The 24,495-nt window shown below is 39.8% G+C and overlaps 1 protein-coding gene across 3 annotated transcripts in view; it reads right to left on the bottom strand.

Annotated features, from left to right (window-relative positions):
* Positions 1–20,395, bottom strand: part of Usp32 (ubiquitin specific peptidase 32) — a 138,101-nt gene extending 117,706 nt beyond the window's left edge. For 2 of the 3 annotated variants that reach the window (XM_032914005.1, XM_032914006.1), the window contains exon 1: positions 20,223–20,395. In XM_032914005.1, coding sequence (XP_032769896.1) covers positions 20,223–20,280 — 58 coding nt within the window. In that variant the 5' untranslated portion in view covers positions 20,281–20,395. The remainder of the gene's footprint in view (positions 1–20,222) is intronic. The other variant, XM_032914007.1, reaches the window with a different exon arrangement.
* Positions 20,396–24,495: the final 4,100 nt, after the last annotated feature.

Below are 24,495 nucleotides of genomic sequence, written 5' to 3'. Positions count from 1 at the left end.
CCTAACTTACCTTTTCACTTTTTAAAAAGCATTCCAAGCCAGGTGTTGTGCTCATGCCTATAATCTCAGCTTTTGGGAAATAGAGGCAGAGGATCAAAAGTTCAAAATGCATCACCTTATTTGTGACAATTCTATCTTCATGATCTGATCATGATTGTTAAGATTTGTTAAGTCTTTTATGATTCCTAGTATCTACAATTCTGAAAATATAGATGCACAAGCTAGTTTTATGTCAACCTGAAACAAACTTATGCAAACATATATATGATGACGACGACGATGAAGAGGCTATTAACTTGGAAGGATTGAGAGGTGAGTTAGGAGGAAGCATACCTGAGAAGACTGGTGGAAAAAGGGGGAGGGAAATGATGTAATTCTATTCCAATTAAGAACATATTACTAAATAAAATAAAAGGAAACATGAGCTGGAAAGATGGCTCAGGAGAGCACATGCTATGCAAGCATGAGTACCTGAATTTGAATTCCCAGCACCTTCATAAAAAAAGCCAGGCATGAATACGTGGACACAGACAGACAGACACAGACATATACATATACACGTGCATGTGCATGTGTGTACGCACACACACCTATATACACAACACACACACACACACAAAAAGAAAAAAAAATGAATGTGGGCATGGATGGACAAACAATTATCCCAGAATTTCAGAGGCAAAGACAGAAGGATCAATAGCATTCAAGCTAACCTTGGCTTTATATCAAATTCAAAACCTGGCCTATATATGAGACCCTGTTTCAAAAAAACAAAACAAAAGAAAAAGAAAAGAATCACCCTTTCGTTATATTATAAACATCAGGACACTTTTTATTCCTTTATGAAGTAAATATTTGGGACTAGGAATTTAGCTCAGTGGTAAGGCCCTGGGTTCGGTCCTCAGCTCTTGGGGGAAAAAAAAGACAAAATGAAATAACTATTTTTCATAAGTATAAAATTATAGCTAGTAAGAGATCCAATATAAATACCCAAGAGAAACTAGGTATGGTAGCATACATCTGTAACTCTAGCACTTGAGAGGCACAGGCAGAAGGATATGAATAAAGGTCAAGGCCAAGCTTCAGCTGTGTAGCCAAGTTTGAAGACTGGGCTACATAGTAAGTTTTAGGCTAGCATAGCTATAGTGAAACACTGTATCAAACAAAAAAAGAAAAGGAGATCTAATTCTACCAGAGCAAAACCTGGTATTTATTCAAAAGTCCTGGAGATTGCTTATAGTGTTGTTAAGGGAAAATAAAAACAAAACTAAAAAACACTAAAGAAATAAATCCCAGTTAAAAAATCAAAAGGGGCTAGAGCTGGGCAGTGGTGGTGCACACCTTTATTCCCAGCACTGGGGAGGCAAAAGGAGGCAGAAGGAGGCAGATCTCAGTGAGTTCAATGCCAGCCTGGTGTACAAAGCTAATTCTACGACAGTCAAGTCTAAACAAAGAAACCTATTAAAAAATGGGGTATGGGGGTTGGGGATTTAGCTCAGTGGTAGAGCGCTTGCCTAGCAAATGCAAGGCCCTGGGTTCAGTCCCCAGCTCCAAAAAAAAAAAAAAAAAAAAAAAAAAAAAAAATGGAGTATGAAGCTAAATAAAATATTCTCAACTGAGGCATCTAGAATGGCTGGCTGAAAAGCACTTAAAGAAATGTTCAACATCCTTAGTCATTAGGGAACTGCAAATCAAAATGATCCTAAGATTCTACCTTATACCAGTCAGAATGGCTAAGATCAAAAATTCAGGCGAAAGCAGATACTGGCAAGGATGTGAAAAAAGAGGAACACTCCTCTGTTGCTAGTGGGACTGCAATCTGGTAAAACCACTTTGGAGATCAATCTAGTGGTTCCTCAGAAAAGTGGAAATAGTTTTACCTGAAGACCCAGCTATACCACTACTAGGCATATACCCACCCCAAAGATGCTCCAACATATAACAAGGACACATGCTCCACTATGTTCATAGCAGCCTTATTTATAATAGCCAGAAGCTGGAAAGAGCCCAGATGTCCCTCAACAGAGGAATGGATACAGAAGATGTGGTACATTTACACAATTAAAAGCAACAACTTCATGAAATTCTTAGGCAAATGGATGGAACTTGAAAATATCATCCTGAGTGAGGTAACCCAGTCACAAAAGAACACACATGGTTTGTACTAACTGATAAGTGGATATCAGCCCCAAAGATCATTATATCCATGATACAACCCACAACCATATGGAGCTTAAGAAAAAAGAAGACCGGGGTTGGGGATTTAGCTCAGCGGTAGAGCACTTGCCTAGCAAGCGCAAGGCCCTGGGTTCGGTCCCCAGCTCCGAAAAAAAGAAAAAAGAAAAAAAAAAAGAAAAAAGAAGACCAACGTATAGATGTTTCAATCCTACATAGACTGGAGAACAACATAATCACAGGAGGTAGAAAGAAGGAGAGAGGAGGGGGAGAGGAAAAAAAAAAAAAAGGCAAGGCAGGAACAGGTATTGGAAGGGACAGGAGAAAAGTACAGAGGGTCAGGAAATTGAGTAGAAACATGTAGCAGTGGGGAATAGAACTGAGGGTAGCCACTAGAAAGGCCAAGACTCCAGGAAAGAGAGAGGCTCCCAGGACCCAATGGCGAAGACTTTACCAAAATGCCCAACAAAGGAGAGATACAACGTGTAGAGACCACCTCCAGTAGGTAGGCACGGCCCCCAGGTGAGGGATGGGGTCACCTAATGCAGCTCAAAATTTTTAACCCAGAAATGTTACTGTCCAAAGGAAAGACAGAGAAAAAAAAAAAAGAAACCACCCCACCTAGGGATCCACCCCATCAAACCCCCATACTATTACTGATGCCAAGAAACACTTGTTGACAGGAGCCTGATACGGCTGTTCCCTGGGAGATTCTACCAGCCCCTGACCAATACAGATAGATGCAGATACTCACAGCCGACCATCAGACTGAGCCCGGGGACCCCAGTGGAAGAGCTAGGGGAGGACTGAAGTAGCCGAAGGGGACTGCAACCCTATATGAAGAACAATATCAACTAACTGGACCTCCTAGAGCTCCCAAGGACTAAACCACCAACCAAAGAGTATATATGGAGAGAACCACGACTCCAGATACAGATGCAGCAGAGGATGGCTTTATCTGACACCAATGGGAGGGGAGGGAGGCTTGATGCCCCAGTGTAGGGGAATATTAGAGGGGTGAAGCAGGACGGGTAGAGGAGCTCCTTCATAGAGGCAAAGGGGAGGAGGGAGACGGGAGATGGGATGGGGGTTTGTGGAGGGGTAACCAGAAAGGGGGATATCATTTGAAATGTAAATGCATAAAATGATTAAAAAAGAAAAACCTAAAGAAAAGGGGAAAGGGGGGGACTGGTACCAGGGAGATGGCTCAACAGGTCAAGTACCACAAAGCCTGGTAACCTGAGTTCAATCCCCAGGACCCACATGGTAGAAGAACAGAACAGACTCCTGGGGGTCATTTTCTGACCTTCATACATGTGCTAAGGCACCTTAGTATGAATAATCCCCACCCAAACGCACATAAATAAATAAATAAATCTTTAAAAAAAGAAAAAAGAAAATGGCTGTAGAGACAGCTCAGTAAGACCTCAGCTATGCAAGCATGAGGATCTGAGTTCAGATCTCAGCACCTATGTAAAAAAAGCTGGGCTTGGTGCTGGGATTGGTGGCACATGCACTTAAAAAGGGCGTTTGAGGCCAGTCTGAATATGAACATATGAATTTAAGGCTATCCAAGGCTACACAATGAGCCTCAGTCTCAAACAAATCAATCAACAAACTAAGGCTGGGCTTAGCCACATTCAGATCTGTAACCTTAGTGCTGTGGTGGACAGACAGGAGGATGGTTGGGATCAGCCCCATTCTAGTTTCCAGTTCAGTAGAAGGCCATCTTAGAGGAATACGGCTAAAAGTGAAAAGGCAGAACACTAAGCATCCTCTTCTGCCCTCAGTGAACAAAAACACAGGTGTGTATTAGCATACGAGCAGATCAAAACAAGAAAAAAAAAACCATGGCTTAAAAACAGAAAAACTTCAAGAATTAAATCTTGCTACCAAAAGCATAGTAAGTCTAGGGACTTACAGTCTTCACTGCATATACTATTCTGTGCTTGTCAACAATTTCCTCATACCTATACATAGTTCTACACACAACCTCAAGATGACAACATTCTGAAGTTCTATTACATAAAAGCCAAATCATGTAAACAAGCCTTAAGTCCCAGCACTCGGGAGGCAGAGACAAGAGGAACTCGAATTTTCAAGTTTGAAGCCAGCCTGGTCTACAGAGTAAGTTGTAAGCCAGCTAATGCCACAGTAATATGCTGTCTCAAATGATGGTGGTGGTGGTGGTGGTGGTGGATGATGATGGATGATGATGATGATGATGATGATGATGATGATAATGATGATTAAAGTAAAATTGTATAAACATTTCACAAACAACCAAAGCAGAACAAAATAATTAAAATAAGGAAGTATGGACTTCAAATGATGCAATGACAAGTTTCTCAGAGAAAAACACAAGTTTCTGATGCAAGACTATATATAGAAAAACAATTCATAACTAGACTTGATGGCATACACCTATTTCACTCAGCACTTGGGAGGTAGATGTGGAAAGATTAGAAATTCATGGTCATTCTCAATCACATAAATTTCAATATAGCCTGAACTATATGAGACCCTCTCTCAAATAAGCAAACGAATGTCAGAATTTATGTTGCAGAATAAGAACTAGTATGTAGGGGCTGGAGAGATGGCTCTGTGCTTAAAAGCACTGTCAGAGGACCCAGGGTCAATTCCTATACCCACATGTAGGCTCACAGGATCCATAACTCCAGTTCCAGGGGATCTAACACCTTCATAAATGTGCATGCAGGCAAAACACCAATATACATAAAATAATAGTTTTTGTAGGTAGGTGTTTGTTAGGTTTTTGGGGTTGGGTTTTGTTTTGTTTTTGTTTTTCGTTTTGTTTTGGTTGCTTTGTTTTTTTGTTTGTTTGCTCTGGTTTTGTTTTTCTGAGACAAAGTCTTACTATACAGTTTTGACTGACCCGAAACTGGCTATGTAAACCAGGATGGCCTCAAGAGAACTGCTTGCCTCTGTCTCCTGAGTGCTGGGATTATAAATCATAAGACATCATTAGAAGGAGTGACGAGTAAGTTAGAAATAATACCAAATAAAAGAAATAAAACCACAACAAATATTAGTTCCAGGAGAAAGAAAGGATGATCTAAAAAAAGTAATCATAGCTTGCTACATAACTTCACATGTGAATCACATTGTATATACCATACACGTGGTCATAAGGCCAACGATGAATATTTAACTAAAGCCACCATGCGACCATTGTTAGAATGAAGTGGTAGGGAAAGGAAGGAGGGAAGTAGTGCAGGGTCAAGAGAAATGTAAGTTTATTTTTATGCTATGATTCAAAGTGATAAATCAACAGAATATACCTAAATCTGAATAGTTCAAAGTTCAACTATCAAAATATACAATAGTCTCCTCAGAAGGGACAAAATGCCAAGACATATAGAAAACTGGTACTCTACGTTTTTTAAAAACTTATTATTATTGTATGTGTCTGTGTATTATGATAGGCAAGGGAGACATGCTCAACAGAGCCTAAGGAGGTTTAGTGACAACTCTGTGGAGTTGGTTTTCTCCTTCCACTTCTAAGTGGGTTCTAGAGCTAGAACTCAGGTCACCCAGCATGCACTGATACACTTATACCCAGGCGACCATTCTATTAGCCCTCATTTAACAAATCTTTTAAGTTTAATATGTTTATTATTAACATGTTTATTTTTAATATTTTACATACACATATAATACTGATTAAAAATAGTATTTGGAGCCATCAAGATAGGTCTGTGGGTAAAGGCATCCATCTACTGCCAAGCCTGAGGACCTAGGGTTCTCCATGATGTAAACAGAGAACTAACAAGTTGTCTTCTGACAGTCAAACATGTGCTAATGCTCAGGTACACCATTGCCTCCTGATACAGAAAATAAATAAAATGCAATTTTAAGCATAGTATTTTGGGGCATGTCCCTTTAATCAGAATAATCAGGAGGCAGTGTTTGAGACCAGTCTGATCTATAGAACTAGATCCAGAACAGCCAAAGTCACACAGAATGACCCTGTTACCAAAAAAAAAAAAAAAACCAAAAAGTTTAAATATAAACTCTGACTTCTCTGTAGAACAAAGATTGGCATAGTATTTTTCAAATCTGTGTTAGAATATTTAGAATTCCTTAAGGATAAGCTTAAAATATATTAAACTCTTCAGATAAATCCTTTACACACTAATCAAAGAGCTACCAAATAGTTCTATAAACTCATATTGAATGTTTTCAACTTTTTAAATTTTTTTTCATTTACATTACAACAAATATTTAAGAAGTTTATACACAACTTCTTAAATATGCATGTACATGCAACTTCGTATGCATGTACGAACCTGAAAAAAATGTTAGCCAAGCATAGCGACACACAACTTTAATTCCCGCACTCAGAAGGAGGCAGAGGCAGAAGTTAGAGGCCAAACTATAGTGAGTGCCAAGACAGCCAAGGATACATGAGAGACTCTGTCTAAAACAAACAAAAAACTAAACTCCCAAAATGTACAAAAGGAAAACAATCCCACAGAAACACACACAAAGAAGAACCAACAAAAAAAAATTAATCACATAAACACACAACTTTTTTCTTTAAAGAAAAAAAAAAGGGTAAGATTCAGTCAGGAATATGCTTGTCAGCAAGCATATGGACCTGAGCTCAATCCCTAGAATCTATGATAAAAGGCCTAGTGCCATCAGATAGCATAAGTTTATAAACCCAGAACTAGGGAGGTGGAGATAGACAGATAGATCCCCACAACCTATTCTATTTGGATAAGCTCTAGGCCAGCGAATAATTCTACCTCAAAAGACAAAGTAGAGGGCAAGCATGACCTAGTGGGTTAATGTGCCCACTCACTGATTCCTGCAAGCATCCTCTGCATTCCCCATGTACATGTGGCATATACACAAATACAATGTGATTTTAAAATAAAAAATAAAGGGAATAGCCCAACGAACATGAAAAATGCAGTCAAGAAAGCCAAGACTCTTAGTATACAACCAGAGGGACTTGATGAAAGGTAATCTTGTTATAAGTGAGGTCTGTGGTTAAAAGAAAAGGAAGGTGAGAAAAGAGTATGAAGGTGACAAGAGGTAGCAATGTTGGCACAAACAACATTAAAGGAACTGTCACAAGTATTTTGCAACACTGAAAGTGAAAATGAAAGCTTGGAACTAGAGAGATGGCTCAATAACTAAAAGTATCAATTGCTATACCAGAGGACCTGGTTTGATTCCTAGTACCCACAACCATCTGTAACTGCAGTTCTCTGGTGTCTGACACCCTCTTTTGTCCTCTTTAGGCACACATGTGGTTCACATACATACATGCAAGTAAAGCTTCCATACACATAAAATAAATCTAAGTATTAATCTTAAAAGCTAATCTAGGGGTTGGGGATTTAGCTCTGTGGTAGAGTGCTTGCCTAGCAAGCGCAAGGCCCTGGGTTCGGTCCCCAGCTCCGAAAAAAAGAAAAGGGAAAAAAAAAAAAAAAAAAAAAAAAGCTAATCTAAATGTAGAAAGGTACATGGGCAGAAAAGACATTCAGTATATATTATTTTGAATTTCAAGACAAACACACACAAGGTAGGTATGGAGGCTTACATTCTCAGTCCTGGGGAAGACTGAAAGAGTATTACTTTGTGCTCCAGGACAGCCTGGAATACACAGTCAGTTCTAGGAATACTTGAGCTACACAATGAGACCTATCTCAAAGGAAAAAAAAAAAAAAACCTTAAAAAATTAATTTCCCTATATATAACACTTCTAGACATTTTTAATGCTTTAATGCTTTTAAAAAATAGGATAACAGTAATTTTTCCCATTTATTATAAGTCTGAATGGCCTCACACTGTAAGATCCTTTATACAGTCCCACACTACTGTGCAAATCAATAACTGTCTACACAAATTATTTTAATTATTACATTTTATTTGTTTGGGAACGTGTATGCCACAGTACATATATGGAAATCAGAGGACAATTTCAGAAATCACTTTTCTCCTTCCTCTGTGTGAGCTCAGGGAACAAATTCAGGTCTTCAGGCTTGGCAGCAGGTGCTTTTCCCACTGAGCCCTGTCATGGCCTGACTTTGCTAGTTGTTGAGATAGTCTAGTTATTTAGTCACTCGGGCTGGCCTCTAACACTAGATCCTCCTGTCTCAGCTTCCTCATACTGTAATTTCAGATGCTCATCATCACACTTGGAGATTTACTCTTCATCTTAGTAATTTAACATTTTTATTATTATTGACCATGTAGAGGGATTATCTACAAATGTACTATGAAACATATAGCATAATGCTGAGATTTTATTACAAAATTAAATACATATATGCAAACCCAAGAAGTATGCATAGAAAATATCTTTGTTAATATTATGTGCCTCTTGTTTGAGGTGTAGAAGAGCTAAGTAAATCCTAATTCCAGTATATAAAGTCAAACTTGAGGCCAGATTAAGTTTAGTGTGTCAGTTAGAATTGGTTTACACACACACACACATATACACATATTTATACATACATACATACATACATACATACATACATAAAAAAATACAAAATCAGAAAAGCAAAAGAGTAAATAGAGGAAGTAACTCAGTGGTAGTGTTTGCCTAGCATGTGTAAAGGCCCTGGATTCAATCACTAGTACTAGAAAAGAAAACATTTATTTTTACATACTGTAATTTTTCCAAAAAATATTTAATTTTTAAGTTAATTTGATACATGTGATGAAAAATAATAAATCAGAGTATGTACTGCATTTCACATACACCCAATTTTTTGCCAATTATACCTGGTTTCTTACGAAAAGGAACATGTTCTAAAAAATGATTAAAATCTTAACTTCTCTGGAAATTTTTATTGTAATAGTCCTATATTGAAATGGCTTAAACATTAATGCTTAATACACAGTATTAATCCATTATTAAACAAAGCCACTCAAACAATGTTCAGAATGTGTGCAAAGTTTTCTACACACACACACTGGCATATCAGCCCACAGTGCAGAAAATGTTTCCTCTAATACATGAAGCTGTAAAGCACCTACTACCAAGAAACAGAAACTTCTGGGAGAAATGCAGCTGAGTGCACTGCAGAATACTTTCCTAACTTGTACGAAAGGCTCTATCACCAGCAATAAAAGAAAAGGAGGGAAAGAGAAGGGAAGGGAACATAAAGAAAGGAAAGAAAAAAGAAAAATGAAGAGCTTGGGCCCACACATAGCTATGGGTGCTCACAGTCACCCCGACTGACAACATGTGCTCAGGTTTCAAAAGCAACTTGTGGAAGGAGGACCAATTCTGGAATGCTCTCCTCTGACCTCCACACTCTTGTTTATATGTGCATAGACACAAAAAATAAAGAAATGTATTAAAATGTGAAAGATAAAAACTGGAACAATATAAGAACATCTGACAATCTCTAATAAAGCACACAAAGAACATCACTATAATAAAATCTGTTACACAAAGGGCTACATTCAAAAGGTTACATATTTTAAAAACACTTCTTATAGCTGAGGATAGAACTCTGGTAGAGTTCTTACCTAGCAGTGTAAAGCCCTAGATTCACTCCAAAGCATCAGAAACAGAAAAATAAAACAGAACTCTTAAGATCGGGCAGTATTCTGTAACTCAGCTCTAGGGAAGAAGCAAAATGACTCAAGGTCCTCTTCAACTATCTTGCAAATTTGAGGCAAGCCTAAAGCAAAAGATTTTGGAAATTATGTCATCTGCATCATTAAGAACTCCTCTTAACTTCCATGTAGGCTCTAAACCATTAACACTAAAAAACCACAGGCCCTCACAACAAATTAAGTTTCTGAATTCATAAAAGATACAAAACACTTCTCTTGTATACGGTAAAGACTACTAGATGCTACCATGTGTACATTCACAAGAATAGATGCAATGATGGTTTTTGAGGACAACAGAGATTTTTTTTTCCCTGAAACAGACAGGGTCTTACAATATAGTCTCAAGCCAGTCACAAAACAACAAAGCATCACAAAACCTTACCTCCTGGGATGGTTGAAATGGCTCAAAGCTTAAGAGCACTGGCTGCTCTTCCAGAGGACTAGGGTTCAATTCCCAACACCCACATGATGTTTCACAACTGTTTATAACTCCAGTCCCAGGGGATCAACACCCTATATGGTCTTCATGGGCACTGGGCACACACATAGTTCAAAGACATACACGTAAGCAAAACATCCATACGCATTAATAAGCACTAGCTGGTGGTGGTAGCACTCAAGAGGCAGAGTTCAAGGCCAGCCTGGTCTACAGAGTGAGTTCCAGGAATAACCAACTCAGAAGAATTCTCATCACTTCTTTTTAAAAAGGGAGAGGGTGAATCAGGAGTCCAATGTCTTTCTCAAAGAAGCAATCTTGGGTGACATGAGAAACTGCTTCAAAACAATTACAAAAGTAAACAACAGCCTTTCCTATCTAACAGTGTCAAATACAAAGGCAGCAAGCTTGAACTATCTTTAAGAACAAAAAGAAAACCATAGTGTTTATAAGTAAATGGGAAAGTACTAGGACCAAGAGTGGTAGTAAACGCTACCACTCTCAGCACTCAGGAAACAGAAGCAGGCAGATCTCAGTGAGTTCAAGCAGTGAGTTCAGGTCAGCCTAGTCCATAAGAGAGCCAGGCCAGCCCTGGTTACAAAGTGAAACTATGTTTCAAAAGTGTGTGTGTGTGTGTGTGGGTGTGTGTGTGTGTGGGTGTGTGTTGGGGGGGCTGAATAGGCTGGAATTTGAAGCAGAAACTGAATATTTGGGGGGTCTTGTAGATCATTATAAGAGGTACATATTTATTTCCCCTAAAGTAACAACAAACAAGCTTTAAATAAAGAATTTATGATCTGTTATTGTGGTGCAAGACTATAACCCCAGCACTGAAGCAGAATTCAAAATTCAAAACTAACTGGGGATACATTAAAATAAAAAAAAAAAAAAAGGCAGGAGGGAAGGGATTACAAGACTTGGATTTTAAGAGCACAATGGCTATTGTGTAACTTAAGTAAGAGACAATGGCAGCTGAGACTAGATAGAGGAGAGGGAGAGGGAGAGGGAGAGAGGGAGAAAGTGAGAGGGAGAGAGGGAGAGGACAGTTGGGCAGAAATGAACAGAGAGGACACCAAATGAACAAGATGAGCAGGGAGGAACTAAAGATATGCAGGCATGTCTATACTTTGGCCATACACAACAGGGTGGGGACAATGATACCCTTTATAGTCACGAAAGATTAAAAGAAGCTTATTTTAATTAAAAAAAATCATTTCCACAAAGGAAGTTTCTCCAGAACCATTCATACTTCATTATCAAAAGTCAACCACAGTGAATATTAAAAGACTTATTCTGCCAGATATCACAACATACACCAATACCATAGCTCAGAAGATTCGACAAGAGGACAGCAACCCAGGCAACTTCACGAGAGCTTGTTTCAAAAAGCAAGCACTGGGGTATAACTCAGTGGTAGAACACTTGCCCAGATATAAAAGGTCAAGCAAGGGGTTGGGGATTTAGCTCAGAGGTAGAGCGCTTGCCTAGCAAGCGCCAAGGCCCTGGTTCGATCCTCAGCTCAAAAAAAAAAAAAAAAAAAAAAAAGGTCAAGCAAGTCCAATTCTCGACCTTGACACACCACAAGAAACAGAATTAAATGGCTTTTCCCACAGATAGAAGGTAACTAGACAACCACCTCCTTTTCAAAAATGGAAAAGCTATAAAACCTCTACTACAAAACCACATTCTGTATGATTTTGTTTTAAAACAATTTAGTATCAAGGATCAAAACTTGAAAGTGAGCTTGGAAGTTTCATATTAGTGATTATTAAATTCCTAATAAAGAAAGGCAGTAAGAGCAGGACTTGAGTACTGGTTATCTCTGAATAGGTCTTAGAACATTTAGGCCTCTAATTATAATAGTACATACTGAAGAACCTAGCTTTATCAGGCTTCTGTGTCAATAATTAACTACCTATCACTAACTTTGTAAAGGTCCACACTGATTGGCATTCAGAAAAAGAGATGGAATAGCTCAATCTAAACACAAATACACAGGCCCAAATGTGAAAAGCAGAAGCATAAGTAAGTCCTGAAAAGAGAAGTCATACTTCCTAGATACAGTATGAAAAAAACCTGCCAGTCCTACTTGGTCTTTTAAATACCACTATAAACCACTAAACTGTTGCCTGAAACAGGATCTTGCTTATGTGAGCCAAGCTAATCTTGAACTTAGTACTTTCTGCCTTAACCTCCTGAGGACTATTAAAGATCTGTACCACTGTTTCTGTTCAAACCACCAACTTCTAATTCACAAGTAAAAATCCCTTCACCATTGCAGCTGCTTAAAATTACAACTACCAAACTGTCAGCCTGTATCAATACTTCTAAAGCGATAGCAGATCTTTTATGGTTGCTTCAATAATAGTAATAAATCCCCTAACTTCTCCTATGATCTAGCATATAATCAAGTGCCAAAAATCTCCCTTTTCCAGAGAAAGAATCTATCTGGCTTTTAGTCAGGCATCACGGTCCCAACTCTAAATTACCCATCATGGGGTTGGGGATTTAGCTCAGTGGTAGAGCGCTTGCCTAGCAAAGCAAGCTCAAGGCCCTGGGTTCAGTTCCCAGCTCCAAAAAAAAAAAAAATTAAAAAAAAAAAAAATAAAAATAAAAAAAATTACCCATCATTTTGAAAAGCAACACTGAGTATTGTCACTGTAAATAAACTCTTAAGATAGAAAATGAAAAACAAAAAACAAATAACAGCTGTCCAGTTTAGTAAATGGGAAGGTCACTGACCAGCAAGTAATGTCACATCATTCTGTTGATGCTCTAAACTGTGGCTTCATCAGTGAATTTATCTCCTCTTTGTCATTCACATATCCCAAATGTACTGAGACTGTAAAGGGAAAAGCACCCTCTGTAACTCCTTAGAGAGTGCTTTAGAAGCACATTAATTTAAAACTGCTCTATTTTTTTCTTTTACAATGCTAACACCAAAGAGTTTGCTAATGAATTTAACAAGTTCAGGTGATGAAAGATTGGTGCTTTAGGAGAGGAGAATAAACTGTACATTACAGCCAGCTGTGGTGGCACACACCTGGGATCCCAGCGTGTGGCCAGCAGAAGCAGAAGGCCAGGCTGAGCTAGTTAGCTATATTCAGCTCCAGGCCATAAGACCCGGTCTCAAACATACAAATGCAAAGAGACAAACAAAAACTAGTACACTACAGAAGGTACCAAGGTATGAAATTCAGTTTCCCCTTACAGAATAATGTACTATGGCAAACTACCTATTGAATCATAGGTAGTATTAATCTAGTAAAAGTTTACAATTAACACTGAGAAGTTTAGCAACAAAAATCTTTTTTTTTCCCCCCCACGTGGAGAGGTTTAATGAGAGAAGAGTAGAGGAGAGGAAAGGCCGGCCATGAGCACGTGGAGGGAAGGGGTGGGGGTAGAGAGAAGGGACAGGGAAGAGAGGACGAGCAGGGAAGAGAACAAAGAGCTAGCAACCAAAATCTTACTTCGAACTTCAACTACTCCATGCTAAATCATTGTCTACAAACCCAACCTCTACGAGACTAGGAAAGTAAATTCTTTACAGGTCATTATTGAGCACATACTAGGAAATGAGTACAACGCCGTGGTACTTCCAAGCCATTATAGCCATTTACCCACATTCTACCTCTCTCTAGTACTAAAGATACTATATATCAGTAGTTTATAAGTGATACATGCAAATATTATTTAATAATTATGTACATTACTAAATATTTCAAATTATAACTAAAGCTCTGATGTTTTATTCCCACTCCTTATAGATTTTTTTCTTAGATTTATTTTATGTATGTGAGTGCTCTATCTGCCTGTACACCTTCATGTCAGAAGAGGGCATTAGATTACATTATAGATAGTTATGAGACATGGGATTGCTGGGAATTGAACTCAGGACCTCTGGATATGTTACATATCCATTTTAGTGAAAACTACTGACCCAGACCATTTAATCCTACAGAGAGTGACTTAGTAAAAAAAAAAAATATATATATATATATATATATATATATATATATATATATATATATATATATATAAAATGAATGGGCAAAGGAACATTAAAATGTCAATCTGTGCTGAGTTACCATTCTTGGATAAGTGTAGCTACTATTCCTCATCAAGAAACCCTTTCTCTATAGCAAATGAAGACAAACATAGAAAACAACAACTGAAAACAATACAGAGATCAACAGATCATCGGGACCCCAGTCCAAACGTATGTGTCATAGCTTCTACATCCACGGCTCAGGAAGCATTGAGAGAAAGGGAAAGACTATAAGCAAGTCAGCTGTAAAACGGTCATTCCTACAAATGGCTGCATAAACAATACCAGAACAATGGCAATATCAATGTTAACATGAAGGGAGAAAATTTCATAGGGTTCTGTCCTACCTCCCCCATTACTCCCTAGACAAAGAACTACAGGTAACTAATGACTGCTGGGAGGAGAATTAGCCTCTCCCAGGGACAAGCCCTTTTACTGGTTCAATAAAGAGTGGTCAGCTTTGGGCTAGAGAGATGCTAGCTAAGAGCACTGACTGCTCTTCCAGAGGTCCTGAGTTCAAATCCCAGCAACCACATGGTGGCTTACAACCATCTATAATGAGGTCTGATGCCCTCTTCTGGTGTGTCTGAAGACAGCTACAGTGTACTTATATATAATAAATAAATAAATCTTTAAAAAAAAGAATAATTTTAAAAAAAAGAAGAGTGGTCAGCTTTGAAACTATACACATACAAACAATAGCAAACTTGACAGGATAAGTATTTGCTCATATGCATGCATGCATGCATACACACATATACATAACAGCAAAAATCGAAGAAAGAGGCCATGAACTTCAGAGTAAAGGAAATGTGCGAGGGTCTGAAAAAAGAAAAATGATACAATTCTATTACAATTAAAAAACATATTTAAGGGCTAGAGAGATGGCTCAGTGGTTAAGAGCACTGATTGTTCTTCCAGTGTTCCTGAGTTCAATTCCCAGCAACCACAAGGTGGCTCACAACAACCATCTGCAATGGGATCGGAAGGAAGGAAAAAAAGTGATTTGCAGTTATGTACAGTGGCTCACTCTGTAATCCTAGCAATCAAGAGGTTAGTTATGCAGGAAGACTAGAGGTCAGCTTGGATAACATAACAAATTCAAGTTCAATCTGCACTACATAGTAAGATTGTATCAAAAAAGCCAGAGCTAGAAGAGTCGCTCAGGGATAGGTCCCTGTCTAGATGCACAAGGCCCCAGGTTAGAGTCCCAACACTGAGAAAGGAAGAATTAAGAAATCAATACTCAGGCTGGAGAGATGGCTCAGTGGTTAAGAGCACTGACTGCTCTTCCAGAGGTTCTGAGTTCAATTCTCAGCAACCACATGGTGGCTCACAACCATCCGTATTGAGATTCAATGCCCTCTTCTGATCTGCAGGCACACATGCAGGCAGAAAGCCGTATGATGTATACATAGTAAATAAATATTTAAAAAAAGAAATCAATACTCTCTATACAATCAAAAGCTTTTTTTGAGGGGTGGGGGGAATTAAAGACAAGGTTTCTGGGGTTGGGGATTTAGCTCAGTGGTAGAGCGCTTGCCTAGGAAGCGCAAGGCCCTGGGTTCGGTCCCCAGCTCCGAAAAAAAGAACCAAAAAAAAAAATAATAATAATAAAAAAAATAAAATAAAAACAAGGTTTCTCTGTTTAGCCTTGGCTGTCCTGAAACTCATTCTGTAGACCAGGCTGGCCTAGAACTCAGATTCTCCTGCCTCTGCCTCCCAAGTGCTGGCAAGCCCCACCACCCAGGTTAAGAATGTTTTAAATCTGTCAATTCTTGAATAAAATGGGGAGAAATAATCCTGTTTCCACAAAGATGAAAGGAAGGAGGTACAGAGAAAAAATAATTATGGAAAATGTTTAATTTTGATTTGAATTCTAAAATGTTTATCACCCAACTTTTCTTTGAGACAGGGTCTCATTGTGAAGCCCTGGCTAACCTAAAATTCACTATATAGACCAGCTGGCTCAAACTCAGAGAGATCTGTTTCTGCTTTCTGAGTGCTTGGAATTAGTCATATGCCACTATACCCAATCCTCATCCAGTGTTTTTTTAATTGTGCTCTGAGGACTTAGCATACTTTTTAAAAATATACAAGTTTTAGCCCGGTGGTGATGGTGGTGGTGGTAGCGGCGGCACAGACCTCTGACCCCCATCACTAAGGAGGCACAGCAGGCCTCTCTGAGTTCAAGGCCAGCCTGGTCTACAGAATGAATTCCAGGATAGCCAAGGCTACACAAACAAACTGTCTTCAAAAAACAAACGACTAAAATAACATACAAGCTTCACCTTTAATATTAGGATTTAGCAGAGGCAGGAAGAGCTCTGTGAGTTTGAAGCTAGCCTGGTCTATATAGCAATCCAGGACAGCCAGGGCTACATAGAGACCCTATCTCCTTCCAAAAAGAATATACAAGCTTCAAGTGCTAGGAAGGTAGCTCAGGTGGTAAAGTGCTGGCCGTGAAAGTATAGGACCCATCCCCAACACTCAAGTAACAAAGCTAAACATGGTAGCCTGTGTGCTGGGGAGGTGGATACTGCTGACACTTTTGAAAACTGGCTTAATCACTGAGCCCCAAACTGGTGTGAAAGGCAGAAAAAGATGAATGGCACCTGAGGAAGATTCACGATTGTCCTCTAGCCTATCTATCCATCCAAGTACACACACACACACACACACACACACACACACACACACACAGAGAGAGAGAGAGAGAGAGAGAGAGAGAGAGAGAGAGAGAGAGAGAGAGAGACTGTATAAACTACAACCCAGTTCTGTTGGTAAACACCCGTAATCCCAGCACTAGCAGATAGAGGCAGACAGATCTATGTAAAGTTCAAGGCTACCCTGGTCTGTATAGTGAATTCCAGGAGGAAAAGGGCTACATAGATAGATCTTGTCTAAAACAATACACATACCTAGCACACACAAAGGTTCTAAACTGATGTAACATGGTAAAATAAAGACATGTCAAGCAAAGACATTAAAATTCTCAGCATCCATGAAAGCAGGCATAATTAATTCCCTAGATAACATATGAATTCTTTAAGAGAAGAGGGAAGGCAAAACACCAAACAATGCTCATAAAATAAAAATAAGTAATTTAAGGGAAAAAAAGTTAAGCTGGGTCAGTGAGATGGATCAGAGAATAAAGGTCCTCACTGTCAAACCTGATAACCTCAGTTCACTCCCTGGGATTTGCAGTGTACAATGAGAGAACTGACTCCTGAGTCCCAAAAATTGTCGTGTGACCTCCACACATACACTATGGCAAGCAAACACATACAAATAATTATAAATATTTAATAAAAAGTCAAGCCTCTTGTATGCTACTCAAGATATTTATGATATCAGCTAAAAATAAAAGCTACTTACTAACCCATCTTCTGAAAAATGTCTAAAGCTGCATACTTTCAGAGAAGTAAAAGTTGAAACAATTGACAATCTAGGCAAAACAGGATATAAACCCAAAACTCATCATAATTTCTAGAACCTCAACATAGCTTACTACACTGGCCTTCCACTCAGGTCCACTGTCATCTGTCACTAACACTGAATTCAAGGCCCCACTTTACTAGATAAACTGCCTGAAATTTCTTGTTTGCACTAATGCATCAGACTTTTTTAAATGTGTAATTATGGATAGGTAGTAGGCATTGCTCATTTAAATTAAAGCCAAAGGGTTCTGTGAAGCTTGTTCTCTACTTGACAAATCCTATCTGCCCCAACTTACCTTACGCAATGTAAACAGATAAATAAAACTGATGCAGATATTAGCACCTGTTTATTCAGACATCCCCAAAAGATTCTCAAACCATTCAGTAGCTCCAACAAAAGCTTACAAAATCTTTCTGTAGTTACCTTGAAGTTTGACATCTAATTTGCCCATTTCAAACATACCCTAGCTTACACTTAGAAACTACTTTATCAACTTGTTCCTCTTTGGTTTAATTTTCCTGCAGCAAAACTAACAAAAACAAACCCAAACAACCTTCACTAAGACTTTAATTCATACTTTGCTACTTCTTCAAAAGAAGCATTTTAAATTTTCACAGGCACATTTCATAACACATTAAACAAAAAACTTTCACTGGATCATTTATAAATGTATCAATTCTGTTTATATTTTAAAATGTACAGTCTTGCAGGGCATGGTGTCAAATGCCTTTAATCTCAGCACTTGGGAGGAAGAAGCAGGTGAATCTATGAGTTTAAGGCCAGCCTGGTCTACAAAATGATTTCCAGACAATCAGGCCTACATAGAGGAACCCTGCCTCAAAAAAGAAAAAACAAAATATACAACCTTAATTTGATATAAAGTAAATCAACAAGAGCTAGAATAAAAGTTTAATTTTAGAATTTCTTAACGCCAGGTATATCACTGGTATTCACACCCTTAAACTTAAGGAACACTTCTGAGCAGCTGTAAATCATTTGACTGTGCCCTATTTCATGTCAAGTAAGCCAAAGACTAGTTGCCCCCAGACCTGTCAGGCTCAACAGCATTCAGGAAGTGACTGGTCTACTAGGGTTGGAAATAAATCAAGAATTTGGAATATTTTTCATACTGAAACAGACAGAAAAAGGTCAAGTAAGATTGCACTTAAGAATAACCATCACGATGATTTGGTAAGAAAGTACCACTAAAAGGCGTGTTTCCCCTATTCTGCTCAGTCCAAAATTGATGCAGCTACAATTCTGTATTACTGCATTAGTTTCTGTTTACTAGGTAGTTGAACTTAATTCTCCTTGTATATGAACTAGATTTCACTTCTAAATCCTCACTTTAAAATGTCTTTTTCGCCACATTTTAATTTTCTATCCCAAGCTACTAAAAACACCTGGCGAGTGGCTGAGTATTTATTTATTTATTTAGATCTTAGAAATCTGTTAACAATAATGTCTGGCCTCTAATCTGCTTAATGTTTTTCACTTCTTACCAAGAAAATCCATTAAAAATCAAAGAGAACTACAAGCACCACACAGATACACTCTCAAATCTCAGTCATGAAAAATTAAGTCACATTCCGGCCATAAACTGTGCAAGACACTTCCAGTTAGCATGGGCTTTACACCGACAACCATATCAGAGTAAGTGGTAGGGGGTTGGGGCTATTAACAACACTGTGAATCAGAGCCAAGAGCAGCAGTAGTCTAGGACTAACAGCAAGGCCAGTCTCTCTGAAGGGAGCTGTAACACAGTATCACAATGCTGGATTTCTGAATGCCATTTTAAGGGAGCGAGAGGGTAGGAACTGGGAATCAAGTGTACTAAAACCGTCTGATCAATGTCTGAGGAGAGGAAACCTAAGACAAGGTTTTACGGCAACATCAGCTGTCTAGTCTCGTCTCACCTTAAACACAACTTCACTTCAGGTCGTTCTTAATCAAAGTCAACCACTCAAAGGGTGAAGGGTGGCAGTAGTAAATGAAAGGATGGTCATCGCCCTCATCAGAGGCAAAGACCCTGGGAAAACCAGAGGTTCCCAGGAAAGGACTCCCAGGAGCAAAACAGAAAAAGCCCTGTCCTCTCTTCTCCAGCCAAAGCTGTTGGAAATCAGATTAGGATGTTGTCGGAGGCTTTTTTTTTTTTTTTTAATGAAAGAGTGATATGAGAAAATGGCACAGAAAAATGAGGAGACCTGGAAGGGTTCAGCCACCCATGGTCAGGGCGTCCCTGCACCTACACAAGATAACAACGCCACCCGAGCGCACCGGCAATGGCCAGCCAGCGCCCGGTACCCCGTCACTGCAAAAGCTTCGCCCCCTCCCCTAGAGCCCCAATTCCCAAACACCGCTCCCCCTTCCACCTCCCTGCCCTCGTTATTCCCACGGCTGGCCTCTCGGTCCTTCGCCAAGCACCCCACGCCCCAGCCTCCCCTCCCTCCGGCCACCCACCCCGGGGCGCTTCGCGCTGGCCTCCCCGCAGCTCACTCGACCCCTCCCCCTCACCTCTCCTCAGCGCCTCCTCGTAGCTGAGGAATCCGATCCGTGACTCCTTGGCGCCCATGCTCCCCTCATCCCCTCGGCCGGGGGTCGGAGCCTGGTTTCGCCCCCACCCCCCTCCCGCCTTCTTCGCGGCGTCGCCGGCTGACGGTGTCGGCGTCCCCGGCCCCCTCCTCCCCCAACACTAACAAGTGCGGCTTCTGCCCCAGCGACTCCTCCCGACCGCCGCCGCCTCCTCCATGCCGAGTCACGTGACGCGCTCCCACCCCGCCCCCTACCCCTCCCTCCTACTCCGCCCTTCTCCTCTCTCTCCTCCCTTCGCGTCTCTCCTCACTCCTCCTCTCCTCCCTTCCGCCCCCCCTCCCGCCAGCACCGCCGCGGGTCACCTGACCCGAGGCCCAGGACTGTTCCGGGTAATGGCCGCCCGGGGCCACGCTCCGCCCCACCCTACGCTAACAGCGCGCAGCAGCGCAGGGGCGGGGCGGCCTCGCCTCACGTAACGCGTCATCCTCATCTTCCCGCCAATCCTAAGCCTCGAATCCCGCCTCAGCGCTCCGCTGGCCAAGAGGGCAGTGACTTCCGGGGCGCCCGAGGACGGTTCTTCCCGCCCCCACGTTCTGGCGTTTGACGGGCGGGGCCGGAGCGATGACGGTTGGTCCTGCGGCGGCCGAGACCCACCTTGGAAGATTCGGGGAATGTTAGGGAGCCGGGGTCTGAGGGAAGCGGTGCGGGCGACAGAGGAGCGGGCAGGCGGGGAACCCCTAACGTTCAGGGGATGTTGGGAGAAGTGGAAGATGAGAATCTCAAGGCTTCTCTGAGAAGATACCATTTTTTTCCATCTAGTAGATGGATCCTAAAGACAGGACAGTGAACCTTGTCACAGAATTATTTTACATTCTGCGCCTTCCCATTCTCCGGACGCAGCTGCTTTAGCTTTTCTTTCAGAGTCCCAGCCACTATGTCGGCCCATCTCCTTCTGAACCTGTTGCCTCCCTCCCCCAATTTTTTAAGCCACCTCGTGTCATTTTGGTCGGTTGGGTTGGGTGTTTGTTTCTGACCCAGGGATCTGCTTTGTAACTCAGTCTGGCCTCGAACTTGGAGGGTCGCATGCCTCAGTTTTCCTTGTACTGGTCCTATAAGGAGCACCACCACACCAGGCCCTACCTCCTTCATGCTTCAGCCTAACACTTGCCCTCTAGAAATAAAACAGTTCAAAATGCATATTATATATATGAATGTAATAGCATTAAGAACATTTACATCAACTACTTGATCTAGTTGAGAACTGAAACTTTTCACTCAACAATAATGCTAGTTCCTCAAGACAACTATATTTCTCCTGTGATTGGCTTATTTCATTGTGTTATAGCTTATCAGGCTTCCCCATATGATCCAGCAATTCCATTTCTGAGTATGTGATCTCAAATTATGTCTTTAAAGGGATATGTGAACAACTATTTATGCACTGAACATTTATAGCAATAGTATATACAATAGTCAAAAGGTTAAAATGTCATAAGTTAGTAAACAAAATGTGTATAAATAAATAGAATTTTTCCATTTTTTTTTCTGTGTTGGGGGTCAGTGAGACAAGTTCTAGAAGTTGGCTGGACTGGGACTTGTGACAATCCTGCCTCTGCTTCCAGATATTGAATACATGTGCCCCATACCTGGTTTCCATTTCCTTTCATTTTAACTCTTAATTTGTATATATCTTCACCATGAAAGTTATAAAATGAAACTTCTCAATAAGGAAACAAAATTGAAAAAAAAATAACTATTTGGATTACAGTAGACTAGAGATGCCAATGAGATCATTTAGGGCCAGCAAAAGTTTCTGAAGCCAACTGACTGTCACATGCCCTGCCAGAGAAAGGTGTTTCTCTACTTACCTTTCCTGGAAGACCAGATCTACAGCGTGACAGTCTTAGTCACAACACTGCCCTTTCCAGTTCTCTGAGGCAGTTAATAAGACCTGAGACTAGTTGTATTACTAAGAGCCCATGAATCAGGAGGTTGGGGACATTCCAAACCCTCTAATTTCCATGTCATCCGTTCAGTGTGTCCTCAGACAAAACAGTCATCCTGTACAGTGTGAATTCTGAATTAGTTTATTTTGAAGGGAAACTAAAGATTTCAGATTTGAGGAGCAAGATACAGTTTGCATTACCACTTTTCCAAATAGTACATTAAGGTAATCTCACTAAGCATGGGTCTGGGTGTATAAATGCACAGTTGAATTACAGTGGATTCAGAGCAAATTATTTCCTCCTCTTGTGGCACTACCCCACTTGAAAACTGGGACTGTTGTTAGAATTTGGCTTATGAGATGATTACCACAAAAACATCAGAGAAGACTAGATTAAAACTTAAATTTAAAGTAGTGCTAACACACAGCAACTTTCAAGACTTTGTCCTTTCCTGGGAGTGTCAGCTTGCACCTATAATCCCAGGACCTGGGCCACAGAGGCAAGAGAATCACAAAGTTCAAGGCCAGTCTGTATATATAACAATGCCCTGCCTCAAAACACAAAATAATATGTACAAAAAAGATTTTATTCTTAGAGTTCAGACCTGACTTCTCCCAAATACAATAAAAAATATTTCATTCCATTATGGATTAAACCCTTTGAATTAAATTACACATCATTGAAGAAAGCAGTAAGAATAGTTATGTCTGATGAGAATTTTAAACATTAAGCTGAAATAAGAACCTGCCTATGGTTTGTATCACAGGTCATGTAGTCAAATGTTAAAACATCTCCCTATAACTTAAAATTAATACAGTACTTGTGTTTGATGATGCAGAAAATATAAAGTCATCTTGTCTCACTGAAGAAATTCTATTAATCATTTAGTTTGTTCAATTTTACTTAATCCATTGAGTTAGCCAGCTACCCCACTTTAAGTATTAAGTTGTACTTAGGAAACCATTCCTTTAGCTATAATTACATGCCTGTGAAAAGGTTATCCCTACAAAGATTTAAAGCATGGGAGATTAGTATGTCATTTGTGCTTGTGAGCGGACAACCTAAATGACAACGTTCCTTAGTTTGTATTCCTGGAGAATGACATAAGAGGAGGACAGAGTCATTTTAGTACTTGCCAAAGAAGCATAGCTACAACAGAGATAAGCCAATACAATAAAGAGGGGCAGACCAATCTCTTCTATGAGTAATTTCAGGCCAGTGCCCTATGAAATCTGACTATCCAGTAAGTGAATTGATTTTCAGTATTATGGACTTGTTACCTTAAAATTTACACAGCTTGAAGATGAAGACACTCATATTATAATTGTATTTGCAGTACAGCATTTCAGCTATTTTATGTAGATAATACATCTCAAAAAATATTTTCTGCCGAGTACAGTAGCACACACCTTTAACCCCAGCACTCAAGAGGCAAAGGTATGCCGAATTCCAAGTTCCAGGCCAGCCATAACAAAATGGCAAGACCTTATCTCCAAAAACAACTTTTTAAATTGATATTCAAGTGTCTACAATGTAAACTGCACTGCTTCACTGAGTCTTACTCACTAAGGTAGGTATTTTCCATGATTGCAGACACCATATTTTCCATGTATATAATATTGTACTATTACACCTTCCCTAGTCTACATACTGAACTGAGGGGTTTTTTTATTTCATCCATTCCTGTATCTCAAACTTTTTCTATAATATGATTCTAGTTCTTTTTAGATCGTAAATCTTTTAAACATGCATAAAAAGCCAGTACATGTGTTTTTTTCTAATTATCTTTCCTTCTTAGACTGAATCTCCTTTTGATTAGTAACTATTCCTCTGTGGAGTATGTGACATATACTTGTAAAATTCCAGCACATGGTGGGTCAAGGTTGGAGGACGGGGAGTTCAAGGTCATCTTTAGCTACATATCCAGTTCTAGGCCTGTCTGTGGTATGTAAGAACCTGTCTCAAAGATATCAACAAAAACAACAACCTGATACTCAAGGACATAATAACAAACAGACCACAAAAAATGGTTTCATGTTTAGAGCACTTCCTGCTCTCCAGAGGACCTGAGTCTGGCCTCCACCAGCACCTATACATATGGCATACACACATGCACATGTAAAAAAACTGAGACAGCTATGTTCCCACTTACAAAAAGGCATTTAACAGCCAGTGGTTGTGCTATAATTTGTGAACTGCCAGGTAACTCCAATGAAAGTAAAGACAAAAAAATTACAGGACTCTAATGGACTTAGGAAATTAAGTTACATAATAGGTGAATTTTTTATTGATAGCATTGCTTGATAACA

Source organism: Rattus rattus, chromosome 9 (assembly GCF_011064425.1).
Source record: "Rattus rattus isolate New Zealand chromosome 9, Rrattus_CSIRO_v1, whole genome shotgun sequence".
In the NCBI taxonomy this organism is placed as follows: domain Eukaryota; kingdom Metazoa; phylum Chordata; class Mammalia; order Rodentia; family Muridae; genus Rattus; species Rattus rattus.
Note: the sequence above shows the minus strand (reverse complement) of the source record. Positions and strands in the feature narration are given on the sequence as shown.